The sequence below is a fragment of the Zeus faber genome, assembly GCF_960531495.2.
Source record: "Zeus faber genome assembly, chromosome: 2".
In the NCBI taxonomy this organism is placed as follows: Eukaryota; Metazoa; Chordata; class Actinopteri; order Zeiformes; family Zeidae; genus Zeus; species Zeus faber.
Window position 1 is genome coordinate 27,236,404 of NC_137189.1, and position 24,772 is coordinate 27,261,175.

Genomic DNA, 24,772 nt, shown 5'->3' on the forward strand with positions numbered 1-24,772 from the left:
GAGGTTCTGGGGCACAGAGTTATGAGCCTCTACACGGCCACTCAGCTGATCCCATAGGTTTTCTATGGGATTCAGGTCTGGAGAAGGTGCAGGCCACTCCATTTGAGGTGCCCCAGTCTCCAGCAGCCGTTCCCTAATGATGCCACCTCCATGAGCTGGAGCATTGTCGCACATGAAGATGAAATGAGGCCTGTGTTGTTCATGCAGGGGCACAATGACTGGATTAATGATGTTATTCAGGTAGTGTGGGCTTGTCACTGTACCATTCACAAAGTGTAGGGCAGTTCTGTATTGACTAGACACACCTGCCCACACTGTAACACCACCACCACCAAAGGCTCGTCTGGTGACAACAGTGGCTGATGCGTAGCGCTCTCCTTGACGTCTCCAACATCGTTGGCGGCCATCATTTCTGCTCAACGTGAATGGACTTTCATCAGAGAACAGCACTGAGGCCACTGGTCCCTCGTCCAGAGTAAATGCTCCCTGGCCCGTGCAAGACAATGATGCCTGTGCCTGGTGGTGTGGTCAGGTACCCTTGCAGGTCGTCTAGCACGCAGACCACGCTGATGTAAACAGTTTTGAATGGTCTGATGTGACACTTGGGTGCCTCTCACCTCCCTTAAATGTGCCTGGAGTTGAGTGGCATTAATCATCCGGTTCCACAGGGCACTGTTCACAATGCAGCGCTCATCAGTGTGGGATGTGGCCAAAGGACGTCCACTTCTATGCCTTTCTGTGACTCTTCCAGTCTCTGTATCTCTGTTGCAAGCTGCTGATGACGCTCTGTGACACTCTAAGCTCAGTGGCCACTTCCCTCTGAGAACATCCTGTTTGAAACCTCACAATGGCGAAGTACTGTTGATCAGTTGTTAGGTGTTGTCTTGGTCTCATGATGTCAACATGTGAACAGCATGATGAAGAGGACTTGTTTAAATTCCAGTTCTAATTGAACCAGGAAATGTATTGGTCGATTCATGGATCAAACACCTGTTGTGAATTTTGCCGTTCAGCTCCTTGTTAGAGAACAGCAAGTTGTGCAGAAAGTATTGAAACATTGAACAGTTGGACATGTGCATTCAAAAGTTTAGAGAAGGTCAAATTAAGTTCACCTGCAAAGGTTATAGTGCATTTTAGGTTCATCCTGAAATTTCTCCCCAAAGCCGAATATCTCTAACTTTTTGTGAGTAGTGTACCTGTATGTAAACATGGTGAAGAGAAGTGGAGGGAAGAGAGTCCATCCGGGGGGCGCGAGGAGACGCTGCGGTGGCAACCGAAACAGATTCACATTGTACGTGCGTTGCCCGACACAGATCCCGGCATAAAACTACAATTTTCTTTGGCTGTGTGAAACGTCACAGCTCTCCGAGTTCACGTTGAACGCGGTCTATCTGGCCTATAGTCACAAACCAAAAGAAATGCCAAGAAGATTAATAATAATAAAAATCAAAAGAACCCTGTGGGCTGGGCCCATAATAATAACAATAATAATAATAATAATGATGCAACTAAGAATAACAATAGTTGAGTAACGATCTAGCTTATTCTTATGGAGAGGAGGACAAGAGGAAAGGAGGAGGGAGGGGAGAGAGGGATGTAAAAGGTTTTCAGGTATCTTGCATATTTATAACCCACTACAGCTCCTGAACACACACATGCCTGCACACACACACACACACACACACACACACACACATGCAGAGCTTAAAAACACACATTTAATGTGCTGCGCCAACATGAAGCCCTCTCTCTCACACACACCCTCTTCTCATTCACACATTATACACACACACACACACACGCACACACACACACACACACACTTTCAGTCCACGTCCTCTAATCTCTCACTACGAACATACACACACATACTTCAGGTATTAAGAGAGCGAGAGAAGGAGAGAGAGATGGAGCCTGAACTTTCCAGATGTTTCTGTTTCTTTCCTGTGCGTGTGGGCGCGCTTGGGCATGCGCGCGTCCGCGCGAGCACGTGCTGCTGTCGCGCTGTGACCGTAAATCACACGAAACACGACGAGATGAAAGCGGCGGAGCGGGCGAGGGGATCTGCCGCCACGCACGCGCACCCCACGCACGCAATCGGGGTTTTTTTTTTGTTTTGTTTTTTAATCTCCGCCCCCACGAGACACGGAGCCCTCCGTCTCTCCACCTCCATCTCCACCTCTCCACTCGTCCTTTGCCCCTCTCTCCCCCTCTCCCCCTCTCTCTCTCTCCCCCTCGCTCTCTCTCTCCCCCTCTCCCCCTCTCTCTCTCTCTCCCTCTCTCTCTCTCCCTCTCTCTCTCTCCCTCGCTCCCCCTCTCCCCCTCTCTCTCTCTCTCTCTCTCTCTCTCTCCCTCTCTCTCTCTCCCTCGCTCTCTCTCTCTCCCTCTCTCTCTCTCCCTCTCTCTCGCTCTCCCCCCCCCCCCCTCTCTCTCTCCGTTCAGACACGCTCTCGGAACAGATGGACGTCATTTCGGGCGGAACCGGGATTTGGATCGAACTTTATTCCACGGCGGAGCAGTTCCACCCCACGGAGAGGAAGGTAAAGGAATCCCGAGGAAAGTTTGGGGAAGTTTTTCCGCGTTCGAGCCTAAATGCTCCACGTCTTTGTGCGTACAAGGCGCATCTGGTTTTATTATAAGTGTCATTTGTATTGAATTTGTCTTATCATTAGTATATGACGAGTATTATAGTAACAAGAGAGCGTTATCTTTTTTTTTTTATTATTATTATTACTGTTATTTTATGACTCTTTTATTATTTTACGTAAAAACGACGCCGCCTTGTGCGTAAAACGCGTCTTTTTATTATTATTCTTAATGATAAAAAACATTATTCAAGTATTTTTTACTTGAATTCATTATTTATCGTTATGATCAATGTGTTTAATATCTATTATTATTTATTACATATGATTGGCTAATATTTCAAAATTGTTATGAGTATTTTGTTATTATTTTACGTTTTACGTCAAAGTTGCGTAAAGCGTGACTTCTGTGTTAATGACGCGTCTCGTTTTATTATCGTGTCATAATTTCTGCAACTATTAATAACTTGATGGTATTATTATCATTATTATACATTTCGTGTATTATTATTGTTTTATTAATTATTATTATTATTTTACGTTTTACATTAAAAAAAAGCGTCTTTGTGCCAAATGCATTTAGGGTAAAATAAAGACAGAAAGTAGGCAGGGCAAGGAGAGAGAGATTAAAGAGTGACCACTGAAAAGAGAAAGAGAGTAGACAGTAGAAAAAAAGAAAAGACAGTGGGAGGAGAGGAGTGGAACGTCAGCTGCGCATAGGAAGAGAGGAGAGAGGGAGGACATTGGTTGACTGGAAGGAGGGACAAGGTGGAGAGAGGGAGGACAGTGGTTGACTGGAAGGAGGGACAAGGTGGAGAGAGGGAGGACATTGGTTGACTGAAAGGAGGGACAAGGTGGAGAGAGGGAGGACAGTGGGGACTGGAAGGAGGGACAAGGTGGAGAGAGGGAGGACAGTGGTTGACTGAAAGGAGGGACAAGGTGGAGAGAGGGAGGACAGTGGTTGACTGGAAGGAGGGACAAGGTGGAGAGAGGGAGGACAGTGGGGACTGGAAGGAGGGACAAGGTGGAGAGAGGGAGGACAGTGGTTGACTGGAAGGAGGGACAAGGTGGAGAGAGGGAGGACATTGGTTGACTGGAAGGAGGGACAAGGTGGAGAGAGGGAGGACAGTGGGGACTGGAAGGAGGGACAAGGTGGAGAGAGGGAGGACAGTGGTTGACTGAAAGGAGGGACAAGGTGGAGAGAAGGAGGACAGTGGTTGACTGGAAGGAGGGACAAGGTGGAGAGAGGGAGGACAGTGGGGACTGGAAGGAGGGACAAGGTGGAGAGAGGGAGGACAGTGGTTGACTGGAAGGAGGGACAAGGTGGAGAGAGGGAGGACAGTGGTTGACTGGAAGGAGGGACAAGGTGGAGAGAGGGAGGACAGTGGTTGACTGGAAGGAGGGACAAGGTGGAGAGAGGGAGGACAGTGGTTGACTGGAAGGAGAGACAAGGTGGAGAGAGGGAGGACAGTGGTTGACTGGAAGGAGGGACAAGGTGGAGAGAGGGAGGACAGTGGTTGACTGGAAGGAGGGACAAGGTGGAGAGAGGGAGGACAGTGGGGACTGGAAGGAGGGACAAGGTGGAGAGAGGGAGGACAGTGGTTGACTGGAAGGAGGGACAAGGTGGAGAGAGGGAGGACAGTGGTTGACTGGAAGGAGGGACAAGGTGGAGAGAGGGAGGACAGTGGTTGACTGGAAGGAGAGACAAGGTGGAGAGAGGGAGGACAGTGGTTGACTGGAAGGAGGGACAAGGTGGAGAGAGGGAGGACAGTGGTTGACTGGAAGGAGGGACAAGGTGGAGAGAGGGAGGACAGTGGGGACCGGAAGGAGGGACAAGGTGGAGAGAGGGAGGACAGTGGTTGACTGGAAGGAGAGACAAGGTGGAGAGAGGGAGGACAGTGGTTGACTGGAAGGAGGGACAAGGTGGAGAGAGGGAGGACAGTGGTTGACTGGAAGGAGGGACAAGGTGGAGAGAGGGAGGACAGTGGTTGACTGGAAGGAGGGACAAGGTGGAGAGAGGGAGGACAGTGGGGACCGGAAGGAGGGACAAGGTGGAGAGAGGGAGACGTCAAAGTCAAATGAGACAAAAAGAGAGAGAGAGATCAAAACTTCAATTTCACTTTGACCTGAAAATCTGTTTTTGAAAGAGAGAGAGAGGAGGAGGAGGAGGAGGGACTCGAACCTGTGACCTAATTACTTGGTTTAATTATTTTTCATAGTTTTTATATATATTATTATTATTATACAGGTATCAACGACTAAAAAAAGCGATAAGATACACATTTTGCAGATATTACCTCAATACATTATTCATCATGATTTATTATTATTTGATAAAATCAACATTATTTTTGAAGACAATAATTACATTCAAGTTCATCATTTGTATTTTTCTATTTTTTTTTTTTACTATTGTTATACTTTTATATTTATTATTATTTCATTCTTTTTCATTATTTAAAATTGTATTTGTATTATTATCCATGTTTTGATTATGCCCCCCTCCCCCTTTTTACTGTTTAGCCCTCATGGTAAAAGGTGATAACAGACAAAAGAGAGGGAGAGAAAGGATGGACACACTGGATGATGAAGGGGTGAAGCTGGACGTCCTCTAAGTGGAAAGACAAGAGAAGAGTGTCTTCCTCTAATAGAAGACGAAGAGATTTCTTCACCTCCATCATGTCTTGTTCACCAAATCTGCTCGTTCCGAACCGCCCACGACCTGAGAGGGAGTTTGTCCCTGGATAACTCCTCCCCATTCTTCTCCTCCTCTGTTCACCTCCACCTTTCATCCTCCTTTCATCCTCCGCTCCCTCTTTCCTCATCCTTTCTTCTCCTACTCTCCTCCTATCCCTATTCTACCCCTCCCCCTCATCTCCTCTCATCTACCCTTGCATCTTCCCCTTTCCCCTCCTCCTTGTATCCTCCTTACCTCCTCTCTCCTCTTTCTTTCCCCTCCTTCTCCACTCCTCCTCTGCCCATCCTTTTCTCTCCTTGTTTCTTCCTCTCCTTTCCTCTCCCCTCCCTTTCCTCTCCTCCTTTCATCTCCTCCTCATCTCCCCCCCCCCCCTTCTCCCCCTACCCTCCCCTCTCTTCTCCTCTCCTCTACTCCTCATTCTCCTCCCCTCCTCCTCTCATCTCCTCCTCATCTGTCCTTCCCTCTCTCCTCGCACACTCTCCTCCTTTCTTCACTATGTTGGTTTTCGTGAATCTTTGGATTTTCTCCTTCAGTGTTTTCTGTTTTGGACAAGACTTCAACGACGACTACCAGAGTGGAGACATGGGCACGGAGGTAAGAGCTTCTATCTCTCTATCTATCTATCTATCTATCTATCTATCTATCTATCTATCTATCTATCTATCTATCTATCTATCTATCTATCTATCTATCTATCTATCTGTCTGTCTGTCTGTCTGTCTGTCTGTCTATCTATCTATCTATCTATCTATCTATCTATCTATCTATCTATCTATCTATCTATCTATCTATCTATCTATCTATCTATCTAGAACCAAAACTCAAAGAAATGTTAAACCTTTTGTGACCGGTTTCAGGATGGCAAGCCTTTTCATGATCTTTTCCTGTGCAGCAGTATTACTTCCTTCCAGTGTATTACCCAGTAAGTAGACAGACGCCCAGGACCAGTAAATCCCGCGCTTAGTCTCACTGAGTCATGTTATGATGGCCGTTTCAATTTCACTATTTTGTAATAGAGATGCATGAGTTGCAAACTATTTGTTCGTAATGAACAATTCTGTTAAATTTAAATGATTCACTCCTGAGAATTTGTTGGTTTTATTTACAAGTCAGAACAGTATGAACTACGAGGATGTCCTTCCACGCTCACTGTGTGTTGAACAAACTGAATCAAACTAACCAAGAGTCCGAAAATGGAACAAGTCTTAAGCCTTTCATCACTACATGGGAAGGACTTCCAACACTGAAAGACGTTGAAAGTCTCTAGTCTGTGTGTGTGTGTGTGTGTGTGTGTGTGTGTGTGTGTGTGTGTCAGACACACACACCACACTTCACTGCTGATGAACTGTTCGGGCGACACTGACCTCATGGTCTCACGGCGATCACCTCACGTCAAGTGACCTTCTGGACAGAGAGAAAGAGATAGACGGACAGAAAGAGAGAAAAGCACAAGGATAGAGTATAAGATAAAGCTAAAGGATAGGTTCGGCCATTTCTCAAACCAGATACAGGAAGACGTCTTCTGTGGAACACAGTAGGAACGTGTCCTGCCAGCTGCTCTGCTTTATCATGGCTAAGGCCTTGACCTGATGGTTTTCCTCCTCGGCCTTTCGGACCTCCCTCTGAACCGGTCGCTCCTTGCTTCCAGCTGTTCCTAGTGGTGCATGCTGGTCCTATCTCCTAGGCCGGGTTTGCCTTGGATCGCCGAGCCAAAGATGCCGACTATGTTATAGCTGTTGCTCTGCCTCCGAGTGATCTGCTGGTTGATCACTCGCAACCGGTCCTAACTTCTATCTCTACCGGGCGAACCCTAACATCCTGACTGTCCCTGTCCCGTGACCGGCTGTTGCTGCCTTCTGCACCTTCATAGTGAAGCGTTCAGCGGTTGAGCGGTTGTGCTACGAACAGTTAGAAATGATGGGACACAACATTTTAATGAGGCCTTGAAAAAGGGCAAAACCTATCCTTCAAGTTATAAGAACTTGATGGATAAAGGTTCTCCTTTCCTATCTACTCATCTCCTCTCCTCCTCCTGTTTCCTGCTGTCTTCCTTCCACTCCTCTAATATATACAGTATATCCTTATCAATCCTTCCTTCCCCCTCTCTAGGCTCCAGTGGCCCCAGTATCTCCAGCAGATCCAGTCCAACCTCCAGTCTCCTCCAGTGACAACCAGTCCAGTCTCCAGTCGGTGACCAGCATGGACCAGCTTCTGGAGCTCCTCCACCCAGAGTACAGTCTGCTGCAGCAGTGCCTGAGGAGGAACTCACAGCTCTCCTCTTCTTCCTCCTTCTCCTCATACTCCCCCTCGCGGACCCCCCTGGACCAAACGGACGAGGACTCCCTGTGGCGCCGACCCAGGGAGCAGGCGGTCTTCAGGCCGGATGGGGCCTTTGAAGGTACGGAAAGACGATAAACTGACGTGTACTGTTGTTCATGGTCATCTCACGCAGTGGTTCTCAACGGGTGGAATAGCTACTCACAGTGACATTTCTACTTAGGTAAAATTGCTTGCTATTAAATGTATTTAAAGTATTCAAAGTGAAAGTACTTCTCATATTCAATGTCCTGATATAACAGACCCTACAAGTAAAGGATAATGTACGGCCAGCCAGTCATTATTGCCAAATGACCCCCTGATATGGTGACCAGGTCTGGTATCACTCTGAAGGGGGTTGTTTAGTGATAATGACCGTCTGGCCGCACATTATTCTGCTTATTACAAGCTACCTATTAAATAAAAGAATATATTGGGAGAGAATATTGATTTGCAATGAGTTTACAGTTAGTATGTTTAAAAATAGTCACAACAACAGAGTGAACAATTCTCCTACATATGAATAAACTATGCACTGTTATGAATATTGAATTGGACATTTCCTTATTCATCTCTTAAAGTCTTCCTTCGTAGTTCCAATGTAGCACCACCAGAAGGCGCCACTTGCTAGTGTTGGCATCAGCATGTAGGTGAAGTGATACGAGGGATGTGAAACCAGGAGGAGAAGGAATGGTTTCTCGTGGCAACTGTCATTATCAACAGATCAGCGGCCGTTACTCAGAAATAACTGACTGATTGTCATTACTGAATCGAGTATTCCATGACCTATAATAATACTTCATAAAGTATTGTTATTAAGTACTACGCTATCCTTTCTCTGCAGTTGAGTGCTTATGTGGATCCTGAGGAGCATATATAGTAAAATTAGAATATACTTCATACTGTATGATATACTGGTAGCAGCTGCGCTTCCTCACGCTCACTCACTTGCTGTCTTTACTGTCTCCTTCACGTAACGTAAAAGTAAACCTAACTCAGAGCATTGGAGTGAAGGGTTTTTCTCCACCGGACATTGCTGCGCCGTGCGTGTGTTCTCGGGCGGTTTTCCTGTGTTTTGATTATTTTAGATGTATTTATTTTTGTGTGTTTTCTAACTTGTATAAAACAAAGTTTTTAAACGCAACTGAGTTAAGGTTCTGTCGTTTACGTTTTTGTGTAAATACTTTACTTGTAAATTATAAATCCTGCACTTCTGTTACGGGGAGACTATTTTCCAACCAGACTTTAATAAGACGCAGTTTTTTATTATAGATTTATTTTGCATTTATAATTATTTATCTTTCATTCATAAGTATTTTTTTTACAACCTGTGAACATTTATGTAGTTTATACATTTTTAATTAAAAATAAGTGCAGTTGAGCGACAATACAGACAATAACATTAGTGTGAAATAAATGTTCATTTAAGTTCAGTAATATTGTCTCATTTGTTATTATTATTAAATTGTTGTATTTGATCAGATGCAAAAAATCAACAACATGATATCGTTATTATATATTAGCCATCTAGCCAGCCCGCTCTCTAAATATCGGCATCGGCATCAGCCATTGAAAAACCCATATTGGTCGACCACTCCTACATGCTATTGATATATTGACTGGTATTTATTTATTCAGTGAGACAGGACTAGGAGATTCCTTCGTTGCTAGGTGACAAAAGTCGCCCCTATTTCCTGGTGTTGTAGTGACATTTCAATGACAACACTTTGTTATCTTACTTCTGGTGTCTGCCTCCTGTTAAGAGTCAGACCTGGATTGGTACCCAGCTACTTCCTTTGCAAAACCTTTTCATTGCATGTTCGACTCATTGTGTTTCCAGGGAACAGGAAATATTCACACCTCTCTCCATGTCTCCTTCGACATTTCAAAATAAAACAAAAGAAAGGAATTCAGAGGGGTATCTAATCTCAGGGAAGTAAATCGAAATTTGTGGCTTATTTTCAGAGTTTGTGGAGTTTTGTGATAAAAAACTGATTTGGAAAGAAAAAAGTTACATATTTAGAGCACAATGAGGTTTTACATTCTCACCCGCGGATAAAATTAAATTGATAAAAGGAAGCTCTTGCACACATGCACTGGTCTTACTGAGGTGTAATTTCAATAAGTTATTTTTCTATTATTATTTATGTGTGAAAAATACTGTTATACCGGTTCTACACAAAAATAACTAACTGAACTGGTTTTATTTTTTTTTTTAACATTTTTAAAATATTATATTTATAAATAAATAGAAATTAACTGAAATTAATATTTGAATTATCCACTATCCTGGACACCTCCCCTCCAATCAGAGGAACTTATTCAAAAATCTAACAACCCACTAATTAACTTAAACCCCTCTCGCAGCCATACACACAGAGCATTTGACTAGTTATTTTTGGCAGACTACTATAAAACACAACCGTGATATATACCGAACCATGGGCCCACTGTACCGTTGCATCCCTAATATATACACACAAACACACCACTTTATCAGGAACACTATACTAATACTGGGTAGGGCCCCTTTGCTCTCACAACAGCCTCAATTCTTCTTGGCATGGATTCCACAAGATGTTGGAAACATTCCTTTGAGATTCTGACCCATGTTGACGTGATTGCATCATGCAATTCCTGCAGATTTGTCAGCTGCACATTCATGCTGCCAATCTCCCGTTCTATCACATCCCAAAGGTGTTCTATTGGATTCGGATCCAGTGGGAAGGCCACTGAAGAACATTGAACTTATTTTCATGTTCAGTTTTTATATTTTAGTTAAATTGGGCACCACCGAATTTTAGCTAAATAAAACCTGGAAAAGTTGAATTTAGTTCATGGCCGCAAGGGCGTCGATAAAGGTCTGGTTCTCAGGGAAGTGAGTCCTTTGACATTCAGAAATTCCCGCACGATACATCAGACAAATACACGATTACTTCTTAATGAAACAATGAATGTTTATTTCTAATAACAGGGTTCTGTATGGTAAAAAGGTTGAGGTAGAAAAACGAAGTTAAAGTAGGTTAAGACAAACACACATCTGGGAAATTAAATGGTGGTTGCTATGAAAAGAGGGAGAGGTTGACTGAGAGGGATTGGTCCTTTAATCAGGTTTAAAGGAAGGTAAAAGGAAGAAAAAATTTGAAGGTACGATGCGTACCTGAGGGTCTCTGCGACTGGCTGTGTCACAGTTCAGAAAACGTGGTTTTGAACAAAAACAAAATAACAGGCAGCTTGCCACAGCACCAGGTAAAAAGTGAAAGTAAGTCCTTCAGATAAACTTCATGGTCACGAGAGAGCGAGAGCCTTGGGAGCAAAGGAACTGACTAGCGGTTGCGTTCCAGGGTTTTATCATCCTTCGAACCGGAAGTGACTTCCTTCGACGGCCAATGGTCGAGGGGTTCATGAGAGGTTTCCCATCGGTCGGGGAATTCTCAAGAAGCCCTCTGTTAGTTTGCTGTAGAGGCAGGCGTATCTCTTTGTCGTGAGGTGTTCAAAACCCTATTCTAAAACTTACAACCTGTCTCTTTCAATCTCCGTATTACGTTCATGTTTGTCAAATACATCTTTTTTTACATTAAGCACAGGCTTTTATCCAAAGCGACTTACAATTATCCAAACACCGATGGACGCAGCCATCAGGTGCAATTAGGGGTTAAGTGTCTTGCTCAAGGACACTACAGCATGCTAGCAGGAGGAGCCTGGGGTCGAACCAGCAACCTTTAGATTACTAGACAACCAGCTCTACACATACGAAAAATGAATGTTTGGGATGCAGAAAGCAAAATCGTACCCGTCAATGAGTCTGTTAACTGCATGGATAAAAATCGCACACAGAATGAATGTTTTAAATAAGATAAACGGTTATATCCTGGAAGACTATGGTCTGGGGTACTACCCTGTTGACCACTGGGGGGTGGCTGAGCTCAGCAAATGGAAAGACAGCTTAAACATATAACTTTGTTATTGTACATTTCCCAAAATTGGGTGTGGTATTGTTCTTTGCACAGTCAACTAAGGAGAAATGTTAAAGTGGTTACACATTTATTAAGATACATTTTTAGTCCTATCTCCTTTTTAGGGAAAGAGAGTTCCGGTCATGTAAATCTCCTGGGCCAAATGGGCTAGTTTGCTGATCCAGCCATTTTGGCTGGAGTCCAGAGACAAAGACCATCGATGACTGTCTACTCTGTTGGCCAGTTCCAACTGTTAAATTGGTTTGATCATTCATGATCATTGTCTTACTGTGGGTGTCAGAGGGAGGGGAGCGTTCTCTCTCAAAGTCCATGTCGCTCCATTCCGAGTAAACTCTAGAGGTTGTTGTACGTGAAAATCCCAGGAGATCAGCAGTTACAGAAATTCGCAAACCAGCCTGTCTGGCACCAAGGATCATGCCATGATAGAAAACACTGAGATTACCTTTTGTGTGTGTGTGTGTGTGTGTGTGTGTGTGTGTGTGTGTCTGGTGTAGTCCTGCTGGAGGAGTTTCAGCGTACGGCGTGCCGTCCCAGGGAGGTGTGTGTGGAGGTGGTGAAGGAATACCCAGAATCCACCAGTCGCATGTACTCGCCACGCTGTGTGGCACTGCACCGCTGCGGCGGCTGCTGCACCAGCGAGAGGGACGACTGCAGCAACACATCGCATGCGCTGGTCAACAAGACGGTGAGAGAGCATGTCACCGTGGTTACGGCATAAACACCAGGGAACATTCAGCGGATCGTGGTTTCATCTTTAAAGCTGGGGCCACATTACCTGATTGTTGATTACCTCTTGTTAACTCGATCACTCAAATTGGTGGCACCACTCAAACCCAAACGCAGGACACATACAGTTTTGGGAGTATGTACAGAGGTTTGATGTGTAGAAAGACAGGGAATCAGGGACAGGCAACAGAAGGTGGATCAGGACAGGCAGGGACTCGTGACGGGGAAGGCAGGGAATCAGGAACCAGGAGCAGAGGAGCTGGCGGAGAATCAGGAACCGAGAGTTCGGGGCACACACCCAGGGAAACATGCCGGAACACCGGAGAGAGGTTTAATGTGTAGAGAGACATGGAATCAGGCCTGAGCAGGGTGGGTGAATAGGGCCCGGAGGTGGGCAAAAAAGGAGTAGGCACCCCTCAGGCGGACCGCCGCCTTCTGGAGGGAAACCAGGGGGCCGCTTGGGGGGTTGACCCGGCCTCAGGGCAGATGAGCGAGGCAGCTCTGAAGGGCGACCAGGGTGCCAGGTCTGGGAGCCGGACCGCTCGGGGGGTCGACCCGGCCTTGGGGACCGGGACGGGTTGGACCTCGGGAGAGGCGGCCAGCAGCTCGGGGACCAGGATGGGCTGGACCACGGGAGAGGCAGCCCGCGGCTCGGGGGCATGTCATTTCCATCGGTTGCATGCTAACATCTGGCAGAAGTCAGGATCCTGTCCGGAGGGGACCGCGAGTAGCCGGAGGAAATCAGGCCCCTCCCCTTCCAACACCTCCTTCGATACTCCAAAGTTTTGGCAGGAGAAAGGCAATGGGGGCAGCGGAGACACGGGGGTGCCAGGCCACGGAGACTGGGGAGTGTCGGGCCACGGGAAACATGGGCGGCCTCGGGGGTCCTTGGGACTGCGCCCTTTCCTGGGGTATTTCTCAGGTCCCGAGAGAAAAAACACAAGGCGCAACTCCCAGAAGAAGGACTGCTTGGGATCCTCAGGGGCAGGAACGGGGCAGGCGAGTCGGCTAGCCGGCTCAGGACTGGGGGCTAGGCCAAGGCTCTGCTCCAGGGTCGCAAACCCGCATCTGATTGCCGGAGTGGGGGCGAGCAGTCCGGGGTGCCTGGAGGGGGACGTCCAGGCCGGGAAGCATGCTGGTGACCAGCAGGCCTACAGCTAGCCAGCGAGGCTAGAGAATAGCCCAGGGTGAGGAACCCCATAAAAACTGGGTCCGCTGTGTTCATGTGTGGTCGGATAGTACTGTTAGGGATGTGGTCAGGATGAATCCAAACGCAGAACACACACGGTTTTGGGAGTACGTACAGAGGTTTAATGTGTAGACAGACAGGGAATCAGGAACAGGCAACAGAAGTGGATCAGGACAGGCAGGGACTCGTGACGGGGAAGGCAGGGCCTTCAGGAACCAGGAGCAGAGGAGCAGGCGGAGAATCAGGAACCAAGAGTTTGGGGGGGCACACACCCAGGGAAACATGCCGGAACATAAACACTAAACACATGCAACGATCCGACACCAACAGAGAGAATGGGACCAGGTTAAATACAAAAGGAGTGACAAGGAAGGTGAAGACAGGTGGTGAGATTACTAACTGGGGACAGGTGTGCAGTGACAGGGATGTGACGCCAGACAGACAGACAGAGGGAGCTAGAGAGGGGCATAGGGACCTTTAGACAGACAGAGGGAGCTAGAGAGGGCTAGAGGGGGCCAGAGACAGACGGGGAATCAAGGCAGGGCAGGATCCTGACACAGATTAAATTAACTAATAGGAGAATTAGTGACACAACGTTATCAATTCAAATGTCCATCTCCATAGCGTTTCTCCAGGGATATGATATCGCCTTAACAAGGTAAAATGCTATTCGGGGAATAAATAAAAATGAAATAATTGTTAACAAAGAGTAAAACAAGGTTTCTTTGATTCATTTCTTGCACTGCACTGTAACTTTTATGCATTCTATGTATTATTATTTTTTTAATTACTTTATGCATTCTATGATTTTGATGTTTTATGTAAAGCACATTGAATCGCCTTGTTGATATGATGATATGATGATATGTGCTCCTAAAATAAACTTGTCTTGCCTTACCTAATGTAAAGGGATGTATTATAATGTATGGTAATTTAATTCAATATATTTTAATTGAATGTAGTCCACTCCAATCTCTATATATAGGATGGAATATATTAATAATAATAATATATTCCATCCTAATGTAATCTAATATCTGATGTCGTTATTGTTTCTAATGTAATCGAATATAATCTATTCTAATGTATTGTAATCTAATGTGATCTATTTAAATATAATCTATTTCAATATAATGTAATCTATTCTATTCTAATCTAATCTAAACCTTTCGCCTCTCTGTGTCTTCTAGTTGTTGGAGGTGTCGGGTCCTCGGATGCACAGCTCGATCGTTATGGTGACCTTCGTCAACCACACCTCCTGCACCTGTTCCCGCCGGGCACCCCATCACTCCATCATCAGACGAGCTGCCGAGCAGACACACTACCCACAGCTGGGTAGGGTGTATGTGTGTGCTTATATATATATTTATATAAAAAGAAAAAACAATAAATAAATAAAAATATATGTATATATGTATATATATACAGTATATATATATCACTTTGGAAATGTTCTTTGGACTTGGAGTGTTCCTGCGGTCGCGGGGAACCTTTCCTCTTACTCCAGCATTATTCGGGGACCAATCCTGTACCGCACAAAATGTCAACTCATTTTTGTTGTTGTTAATTGATATGCTTCATTTGTGTTCAATATCCCCGTTGTTGACATTCCAAAGGTCATGTAAAGTACAGAGTTATTGTCAGAAACCTTTTTTTCTCAGGAACATCCAAGTGTTTCTTCACCTGCTCTTCATCCATTATTTCGTCATCATGAATGCTCACCAGAATTTTTTTTTAGCTTTCTTATCTCCATTTATGGCATACTGAACATGAAGAAACGTAGAATCAGAATCCCAAATAATAATAATAATAATAAAAATAAAATTATAGATTTTTAGATAAAAACGACAAGATAGGGTACATGAGTAAGGGTTAAAAACACAAGATACATTTTTGACATTGTGAGGCATTAAAGTTGTTTTCCTGTGATTCCCTACACCAACTGCAGTGGTCCTAGACTCTGACTCTGACCGGGACCTAGACCAGGGCCTGGACCTGCTGGCTCTGTGTGGTCCCAACCGAGTCCTGGACGAGTCCAGCTGTGAGTGTGTGTGTCGTAACGGGCTGACACCAGCAAGCTGTGAGCCTGGCTGGACACTGGACATCACCACCTGTAAGTTTATATATATATATATATATATATATATACCTGTGTGTGCGTGAGTGTGTGTGTGTGTGTGTGTGTGTGTGTGTGTGTGTGTGTGTGCATATACATATATATATATACACACACACACATACATACCGGTGTTTGTGCATATATATATATATATATATATATATATATATATATATATATATATATATATATATATATATATATATACTGTTTATATACTGTATATATCGGTGTGTTTGTGTGTGTGTGTGTGTGTGTATATATATATAAATATACGCTTGCATTTCCAACATGGAAATGCTGGGTTTCATGTGTCACTTTTCATCATCTTTTACGTCACCAATTGTGATTATGGATCTGAAGCAGTTCTGGACCAATCAGATGTCAGCTGCCATTAAACATCAATAGAATCAGGAATGACAAATTTAGATGGTACAACCTGGACTGAAAAGAGATTTGGTTGAGTTTCCGAATTCCAGCAAACTTTTAAATCAAGCTCCTGCTTCGTCCATGATGTGACGAGAGAAACTCATCGAGATTACACAATGGATGTTCTCTGAGAAGGAACAGAGGTTTGACTCAGTGTGATAAGATGTTCCTCTAGAAGTCCTGCGGTTCCGACCCCGACCTTGTACGTCAAACCACAACTCTTCACGTTTCCAGAGACTCGTGGTATGGGCTAACAGGCTCCAGCTCTGTTCCTGAGCAGCATTGTCATATTTTTCCAAAATCACGTCATATCAGCACCTAGCTAATCCAAATAAGACTGAAGCACACAACTCTCTAGCAACATGCAGAGTTTTGTGTTGACGTGCAAGGTCTGCTGTTAAACCTCTCCTGTCCCCTATGAAGGACATCTTATCTCACTGAGCCAAAACTCCACCGTAGCGCAGCAACATATGTTGTGTAATCTACGTGTCTCTCACGACACATCATGGAGAGTCGTACGAAGAAGCAGGAGATCAAGGCCTTTGTCTCAGCTGCCCTCTGTGGAGTTATGGGTTCAGAGACTGACTCTGAATGTTACTGTCATAGGTTCAAGTCCACATTTTAAATTCTCTTCTGAGGTTCCTTGAGACAGATGACTGTAAGTCAAACCCGCACTGCACCTCATGGCTCAGGGGTTGTAAGTTCAAAACCTTTTTGGGTTTTGGACCTTCGAAGGCCAACATTCCAAGGATGTCTTTAAAAGCTCCTGGAGAACAAGACCGAGTGTGAAGGGCCTGGTGCCACGACAGTTGTTGGATATATCTCCGAACACTGGGTGACTTGTTCAACTCCATCAAAAGCTGACTAGGATTTGAACCTTGAACCACCCAGAATGAAATATCTTTATCGTTCATCTCTCTGAGCCACCAGGTCTTCTCAGCTGTGGTGGTGTCTTCCAGTCATCTCCTTAAAGGAACTTCAGAAGGGAATTTAAAGTCCGCCGCATTCAGAGTGAGTCTCTGAATCCATCTCTCCACAGAGCCCTGTAGGGTCAGGTCCTCTCTGAGATGCTCTGTGAAACCTGGTTTTTCGAGTGAAAGCTCCTCTCTAAGCAGCTTGTGTCCTTCCAGGTGAGTGCCAGTGCGAGGCACCGGCGGAGGGCCCTTGGTGCCCGGCTGGTCAGCGCTGGGACGCCGAGCTGTGTGGGTGTGTCTGCGAGGCGGTGTGCCCGGCCCACCAGCCCCTCGACCCTGACACCTGCCGCTGCGAGTGCCGGCAGAGCCAGCAGAGCTGCATGAGGCAGGGTCGCAGGTTCAACCACAACACCTGCAGGTGAGCACGGAGATGTGTCACTGTTTCGCTCGGTCAAACATTGACCAGTTTTAGTCTTTGGGATCCAATCTGAGATCAATACTTTTATTGCTGGATCTGATTTAGTGTCTCTACTCTAGTTAGGGAGAAAAAAGTGAAACTAGAATCCAAACAGTTCTTACTTGGCATTCTCTGATGGCGCTAACGTCTTTGAAATGAAATAACAGTGAAGTTTCACTAGTAATCATTGTGTTGGGGACCCGCTGGGAGAGAAGGAGAAATCCCTTCCACACTGTCACTGTGGTACATTTTGGTCAGATCACTCATTTTAGCATCTGCTTCAGTGACGCAAGCAAGTAGCCTTGTTGGGAATCTGCTTCGTTTATCAGCGGTTGCCATGGTGACACTAATACCTAAATTCCAGTACTAACCACGCCCCCATGTTCTGGAAGTCAAGTGGAGGGCAAGCAGGAAGTGAAATCGTCCTCAGGTAGCCCTGTAAAGCTGTGCTTCGAAGACCTTGCGAGGTCAATGGGAAACGTTCAGTTTAGTTTCCTTCGTTCCTTCGTAGGAGGGTGAGGTTTTTCAGAATTTGACTTCAATGGAACGCAGCATAAGTTCCTGTAAATTTCAACTTCCCTTTCTTAGGAGCAATAAGTAACCATAGGATAACGGATCATGACGACCACGGATCTCACTTCCCCCTCTATAGGCCCGTGCAGCGATCTTAAAATGGGCAGGTGCTAAAAAAAAAAAAAAAGAAAAGGCACATGGACCCCCACCTACGGTTTTAGGCATTTTTCCGTTCTGGGCAAACGAGGCAAGGCAGCGAGGCGGAGCGCAGTTCATGCCCGCGATGGTGCGCATCGGGATGCCCGTGATCTGCACTCCACTGTGCGCACATCGCGGGCGCGCCACCGACACGTCCCTCATGAATAGATGTTGCCCAGACAATCCGCTACCTCGATACCCATTCAGGCTTAAAAAACAAAAATGAAACACGCCTGATTAAAAGAGCACCATGGAGTCCTTGGGGTGTGCCTGTTGCTCTATGTGCAAATCTTGTGATTATAATAAAGCAGTATATAATATAATCTTAGAGAGAAAAATTGTGATTTATTTCATTTCCTCAGTTTCTTACTTGTTTGGAAAATGAAAAACGTAAAACTTGACTCAGAGAATTGGAGCAGAGTTTTTTTTGTTTCTCCTCCAGACAGCGGTGTGCGCCGGCTCCCGTGCCCGTCTTTTTATTTTAGATCTATTTTTTTTTGTTTGTTTCCAACATGTATGAAACAAAAAATTTAAACACAACTGAGATAAGGGACTGTCCCGCTCTAAAAAAACGTCTCCCAGTCGCTTTCTCTTGCCATGCCGCTGCGCTCCTCAAATGAGCGTCGCCTGGCTCTGCCGGCCATACAGCCACGGCAATCCAGGCTATTCTCATTTGTAGTTCCACGTTGGTGGAACGAGCTGCCAAAAATGACCAGAGCAGGGACCTCCCTCTCTGTCTTTAAGAAGCACTTGAAGACCCAGCTCTTCAGTGAGTACCTCCTCTCCTAACTTACAATTACTTAGCACCACCTGCAGTATTTATTGTTACACTAATGTTGTTGTTACACTAATCTCTGTCGCAATGTAGCTTGAATGTTATTCTCCCTTGTAAGTCGCTTTGGATAAAAGCGTCTGCTAAATGACTAAATGTAAATGTAATGTAAATGCCATGGGCCTTAAATAAGTCAAAATTTGATGTTTTTGTGTAAATACTTTACTTGTAAATAATACATCCTGCACTTCTGGAACGGGGTATTTGCGACGTTAATTTACATTCTATGCGCGTGCACACCCACCGATAAAATTGTCAATTGGCGACGGCAGCGATTGGAATTTTGCACCATCGCCCAAGTCCAGTGTGTGTGTGTATTTCCACTCCAACTGGAGCTTTGAGCAGTTATGTTGGTTTGGATTTATGTTTGGCAGCATCCATCCATCTTCTTATCGTCTTATCAGACTGTTCCTGTCCAGAGAGAGAGCGACGGAGAGAGAGAGAGAGAGAGGAATGGGGGCAGCAAGGGAGAGAGAGAGGGATGGGGGGGGGGGAGGGGGAGGTATAGGGTGTTAGAGAGGGATGGGGGTGAGGGGGGGGGGGGGTGGAGGGATGGGAGGGGGGGCTCCCAAATGACATGTTAAATATAAAAAAAACTTGAAAAGATTCTCAGACTTTGGCCAAACTTTCCTGACCTTTTATGGACACGAGCTCAGCTCTGTGTGTGTGTGTGTGTGTGTGTGTGTGTGTGTGTGTGTGTGTGTGTGTGTGTGTGTGTGTGTGTGTGTGTGTTTCATGTTCCCAGGGCAGGCATGCAAGAGACCAACTCTCTGACCTGAAAAGAGGCCGGGAAAGAGCGAGCGAGGGAAAGAGAGATGTTAAAGTGTAATCCATCAGATCATTTTGTTTAAAAAAAACTCTTATTTTAAGTGGGAAAAAAAGTATTCTTCCAAAAACGACTATTTACTTACTTAGCTCTTAATGTGTTATCGATAGAAGTGTTTAATGAAACGGGGTGATCCATTTATAAAGTATATTTTAACTTGCTTACTTTAAATGACACACAACATATACAATATCTCTTCTAAAATACTATCACTTATGCAACTACTAAATGTTTATAAACCAGTATGTAAAACTAGACAATCGCTGCGGAAATTGTGAAAAGTGAGCGGGCCCTGCGTGGTCGTTTGTGTGTGTGTGTTTTATGTTGTATTACATATAAATATGAATATTCCTATCAGAGAAGATGAATATACAGAGACACCTCTCTCTCTCTCCCTGAGCTGCTACAATTCTAAATATTCCAGGTCGCGATGAAATATGGTAAAAGTAGAAAGTATAACACAAGGGTAATGAATACTTAGTGAGAGTACAACTACAGACTGATAAAACTACAAGTACACAACCACATAATTACAGTCAGGGGAGTCTTGATCAGTTGGTTTTGGGTGTAAACAACAGACAGACAGTGCAGGGAAGTGTGATGCAACTGGAATGGAAATCACAATAAAAATATCACAATAAAATATGAAATAAAGACAAAAAATGATAAAAATGTGCAACAGTGAAGAATGAGATCTTCTCACACGGGAAAGAAAGTGTTGGATATCAGGACAGGAAGAGATAAGAGCGAGGCATCTTCTGAGGATCCTTTCATACCAAACATCTGGTCACAGGAGGGGGTGCGCAAACACGCAGACACACGCACTCATACGCACGTGCACACACACACACACACACACACACACATGCACACACACACACGCACACACAGGGAATCACCTGCTGTGATTTTGTGATTCTGGTTTCCCAGAAATTCTCTGAAAATATTTCCCCACCGATGTGCCTGGAGCCTGTTGTGGTTGCTCAGGTTGCTGTCCTGGGGCCTGGTGGGGTTGCTCAGGTTGCCCGGTTGCTGTTTTGGGCCTAGTGTAGTTGCTCAGGTTGCCTGGTTGCTGTCCTGGTCCTGGTGTGGTTGCTCAGGTTATCTGGTTGCTGTCTTTGGCTTGGTGTGGTTGCTCAGGTTGACTGGTTTCTGTCTTTGGCTTGGTGTGGTTGCCTGTTTTTTGTACTTTTTTTGTGTGGTGTGTCGTTGGACGTTAACATTGAATGTCACCATATTCATATTTGGAGCTCTCTCCCTCACTCCCCCTCTCTCCAGTTGTTATCGGTTACCGTGCAGGAGGTCCAGGAAGTCCAGGAAGACCTGTTCTTCTGGGTTCTACTACAGCGAACAGGTGTGCCAGTGCATCCCCACCTACATGACACCAGACTGGAACTAGCCAATGAACACGCAGCCATCTTCTGCGGCCACCTTTCCCCTGTTTGGCTGTTCCATTGGTTCCTCCCTGGCCCGACGGCACTATGGCAGTGATGACCGGTGATTCCAGGGCCGAGTTCTGGAACCAGGGAACCAAAACAGAACCAGAGGGGAAGTCACAGGGTTGAATCCCAGGACGGCTTCTATATGGATGGACGTCTTCTGGCCACACAGTGGAACTGGCCAATGAGGGCGTAGCGCTGCCCCCGGTGGGCCAATCCACGCCCCGACCGACTGGTCTATTCCAGGGTCCTGGATTCGGCGCTGGATCCAATACGGTTTCTCGGAGGAATAAATGTGAATAAAGAGAAAGTCGCCACATTTAAGTGCTTGAGCCACAACGTCAAAATGCAGGGAGATACCTCTTCCAAAAGGGAATTTCACAACAATCTCAAAGATTTGTCTCAAACATCTTAGATCTGCTTTGATTGTGTATATATGTGGGAGCAGCAAACAAACCAAAAATACCAAAAATGAGGCTTTTTTGTCCGAACTGTGCTTTTATCTACATCTTATTCTGTTTTCCCAGGATCTTCTGGCGTTCCACAGGGCTCTATTGTCGGTCCTTGTCTTTTGTTTCCATCAACTTTACATGTTTCTTGCAAAGTTAAACTGTATGTAAATTAGAACTGTAAACATATTTATATGAATTATCTTTTTAAGGGTGAAATCATTTGTATGTGTAATGTATTTAATAATGATTACAAGTTGCTATTGTCTTTTTTGAGCACCAAAATGGATGTACAGCATTTTGGGGCTAATTCATTTTTTTTTACTCCAATCTTTTATAAAGTTTATGTTCAATTGCCTTAAAGTAACAATATTGTTTGAAGGATAGTCCCTCTACTTTTTCGGAAGAAGTAATTTAAGTAACTAAAGGTTGAATCTGTAATATTTTCCCTTTTTTGGGTTTCAGTAAAACTTCTTACTGAAACAGACAAGATATTTACTCTCCGAGTCTCTCTCCCTGTGGTGTGGAATGGTGGTTCCAAGTAATTTAAGTAATTAACAAAATAATTGAAGTACTTCAGTAATTAAATTTTGCGGTTTATTCCCATTTTGTTGTGTGTATATATAATGGGTAGAATGTGTTTTTACAGCTGAAGTTCAGCCTCGGATTCTTAATGAGTTTGGGAAATAAAATAACTTCAGTTCAGTAAATGTTGGTTAAAATATTATTTTTGTTTCCTTGGAATGTGTATTTTATACTGAATATTTAAAATGCTCCTGAAAGTATATGAAAAAAATATATGGCAAAATGAACTACCTTTGACGAAAGTACTTTTGTGGTCTTAACAAAATTTGAACAGTACGGGCTACCTTACAACACCTTACCTTACAAATTACATACAACTATACGGTAACACATTTTAATAATTATTTTACAATTTTGTTTTTTTTTATTTGAATTTTCTGATTTCTTGATTTATTTGTATTTCTTATCAAATTAAAGGTTAACATTTTCTAAAAGGGAAATGAGGGAAAGATCTACATTCACCAGCAAAATGTTCAGTAATGTAAAATGCATGTGCTGACACTGATTTCACATAAACATTACAGGTAAAAGCTCGAAAACCAAAATTGTTATTCCGGTGCCGTCCTTTAAGCTATAAATCACTTTTCCGATGATATAATCCAGATGTTTCTCAACCTTGGGGATGTGATCCCATATGGGGTCACTTGCTAGTGCATGCAGGGTCACGGGACATTTCCAAGAGTGATATATTGATATTTCATATATTGTTAATAATTATGTTCTTCAATAGGTTTGAAATACAGTATGTCATCATTTCTACAATATATAATCCATTTTGGAGTACCAACCATTTTCTCTAAGGAAGATTCTTAGATACTTAGAAGATCCTTAATGTGAATTGTAAATAAAAAGAAGGAACAATTACATCGACAGCCACATTATGGGACCCAAAAACGGGGTTGTGGGCCAAAAAAGGTTGAGGATCCTTGATTTAAACAGTCGATAATAGAAATGGAACTGGAAATATTGTCGGTCAGGATTTGATGCAGTTTGGGCATGAGAAATCGAATATTATACTTTGTTTAACATGTCAAAACTTTACCCACACATACAAACACCTGTGGGAACTTATTTTTTCTTTCCCATTTTTCTCCCCCCTCCTTCCGTTTCTTTGTCTCCATCTCTCTGTATGCACAACAGAGACCGTTCAGGACGGATCAGATCTCTTCCCTTTTTCCGTCGCCTTGGGACATTAAAAACCGCCCGGGTCTCAGTTTCCAGGTTTTGCTTCCAAACTCCATGAAACGCACAACAATGAAAGATTGTTTTGCGTAGATGTAGTTACATGGCAGCGCCCGGAGGCACGCAGCAGAGCGGGTTCTTGTATGGAAAGGTCACAGCAGGTCACACGGAAGGTCCATCCCTTCGACCTGCTCATTTACTTAAGATAAAAACACATATTTATTATAGTCTATCATTGGAATTGTCTTCCCAAGCCCCAAATGAAACAATCAGTATGACGCGATTCACTAGGTCTCAGATATTTTGCATTAAAGATAAGAGCTAATCATGGGAAATGCTCTGCTGTTGGCTTATAGACCAGCACAAATCTTTTTAAAGAAAGAGGAATTAAAACCAACTGTCCAGGAAGAAACTGCAGATGAGAGAAATGTGAGTATTTCAAAAATAATTCAGCTCTTTGTGTTCGTCCAAAGTATAGATGCATTTATTTAGTTTTATTACGTTTCCGTAATTGAATGAAACAAAAAAGCCCCAAGCCCAGCTGTATCCCGCAGTGCTCCAAACGCCACGGCGAAAGCCGGAGCAAACCTTTAAACGAGGCCTTGTAGATCTAATATGAGTGATATATTATTCAGCAACTAGATTGTTTATTTCTTGCCTCAAGTTTGTTCATAAACTGATTTTAGTGGACTAATAAGGTGAAATCAGTGAAAGTTTACTGACTACATTCAACCTAAGCTCACATGCGCCCCATGGCTCACAGAACTAGGGGCCTCAGGGGGGTGGCTCCTCCCACTTAAACAGTGTCTCAGGAACACAATGGATTTGGAGGCTAGATGAGAGATGTCAGAATGGCTGGAATGCATAATCTTGAATGGTATTTTCAACAGAAAAACTTAAGACATGTTTTGGGGACCTCAGAGACCTATATTAACTTGTGTAAAAAGGAGCATAATAAGTCCACTTTAAGTTAAACCCGTTCAGTGTTTTCCAGCATATTTCCTCTCAAACCCGACATCTTCATCTGGTTGATCAGACCAGTTTCTTATCCTCATTAAGGTGATAATCCAATGAGAAGATTTTGTTTAAAAAAAATAAATAAAAAATAACATTTTATATTACTTATTCAATCAGCACTTAGTAAGAAACAATCAGTAATAACTAAAAAAAACATAATTTCATGTAATTGTTTAATTTATGGATGGACAATTTAGAGACCGCACAGTCAAGCTTTAATAAAAACAGGACGCTTGGTAAATGTTGAATAAAGGTTTTTTTTTTTTTATTATATTTCAATTCCACAGTGATATAAACCCCATCTGTCACCCATATATAACA

At 44.0% G+C, this 24,772-nt stretch overlaps 1 protein-coding gene across 2 annotated transcripts; it reads left to right on the top strand.

The window, feature by feature from the left end:
- Window positions 1–2,430: 2,430 nt before the first annotated feature.
- Window positions 2,431–22,323, top strand: LOC307245528 (vascular endothelial growth factor C-like). 2 transcript variants are annotated; one of them, XR_013844680.1, is made up of 9 exons: window positions 2,431–2,540; window positions 5,109–5,877; window positions 7,393–7,681; window positions 12,071–12,261; window positions 14,682–14,826; window positions 15,440–15,604; window positions 17,170–17,371; window positions 21,058–21,513; window positions 21,746–22,323. XR_013844680.1 is itself a non-coding variant. In XM_080021156.1 (8 exons), the coding sequence occupies exons 2-8, from the start codon at window positions 5,779–5,781 to the stop codon at window positions 21,176–21,178; spliced, it is 1,212 nt and encodes a 403-aa protein (XP_079877282.1). In that variant the 5' UTR covers window positions 2,431–2,540; window positions 5,109–5,778; the 3' UTR covers window positions 21,179–22,323. The 2 variants fall into 2 exon arrangements, 1 of the variants encoding a protein (XP_079877282.1); XM_080021156.1 differs by having other exon boundaries at window positions 21,058–22,323.
- The last annotated feature ends 2,449 nt before the right edge of the window (window positions 22,324–24,772 follow it).

Bases quoted from the DNA above. Each gene is read 5' to 3' on its own strand.
- LOC307245528 (XM_080021156.1), top strand. From the start codon at position 5,779: ATGTTGGTTTTCGTGAATCTTTGGATTTTCTCCTTCAGTGTTTTCTGT. The intron at 15,605-17,169 runs GTAAGTTTATAT...GTGTCCTTCCAG, and splicing joins GACACTGGACATCACCACCT to GTGAGTGCCAGTGCGAGGCA. The intron at 17,372-21,057 runs GTGAGCACGGAG...CCCTCTCTCCAG, and splicing joins TTCAACCACAACACCTGCAG to TTGTTATCGGTTACCGTGCA.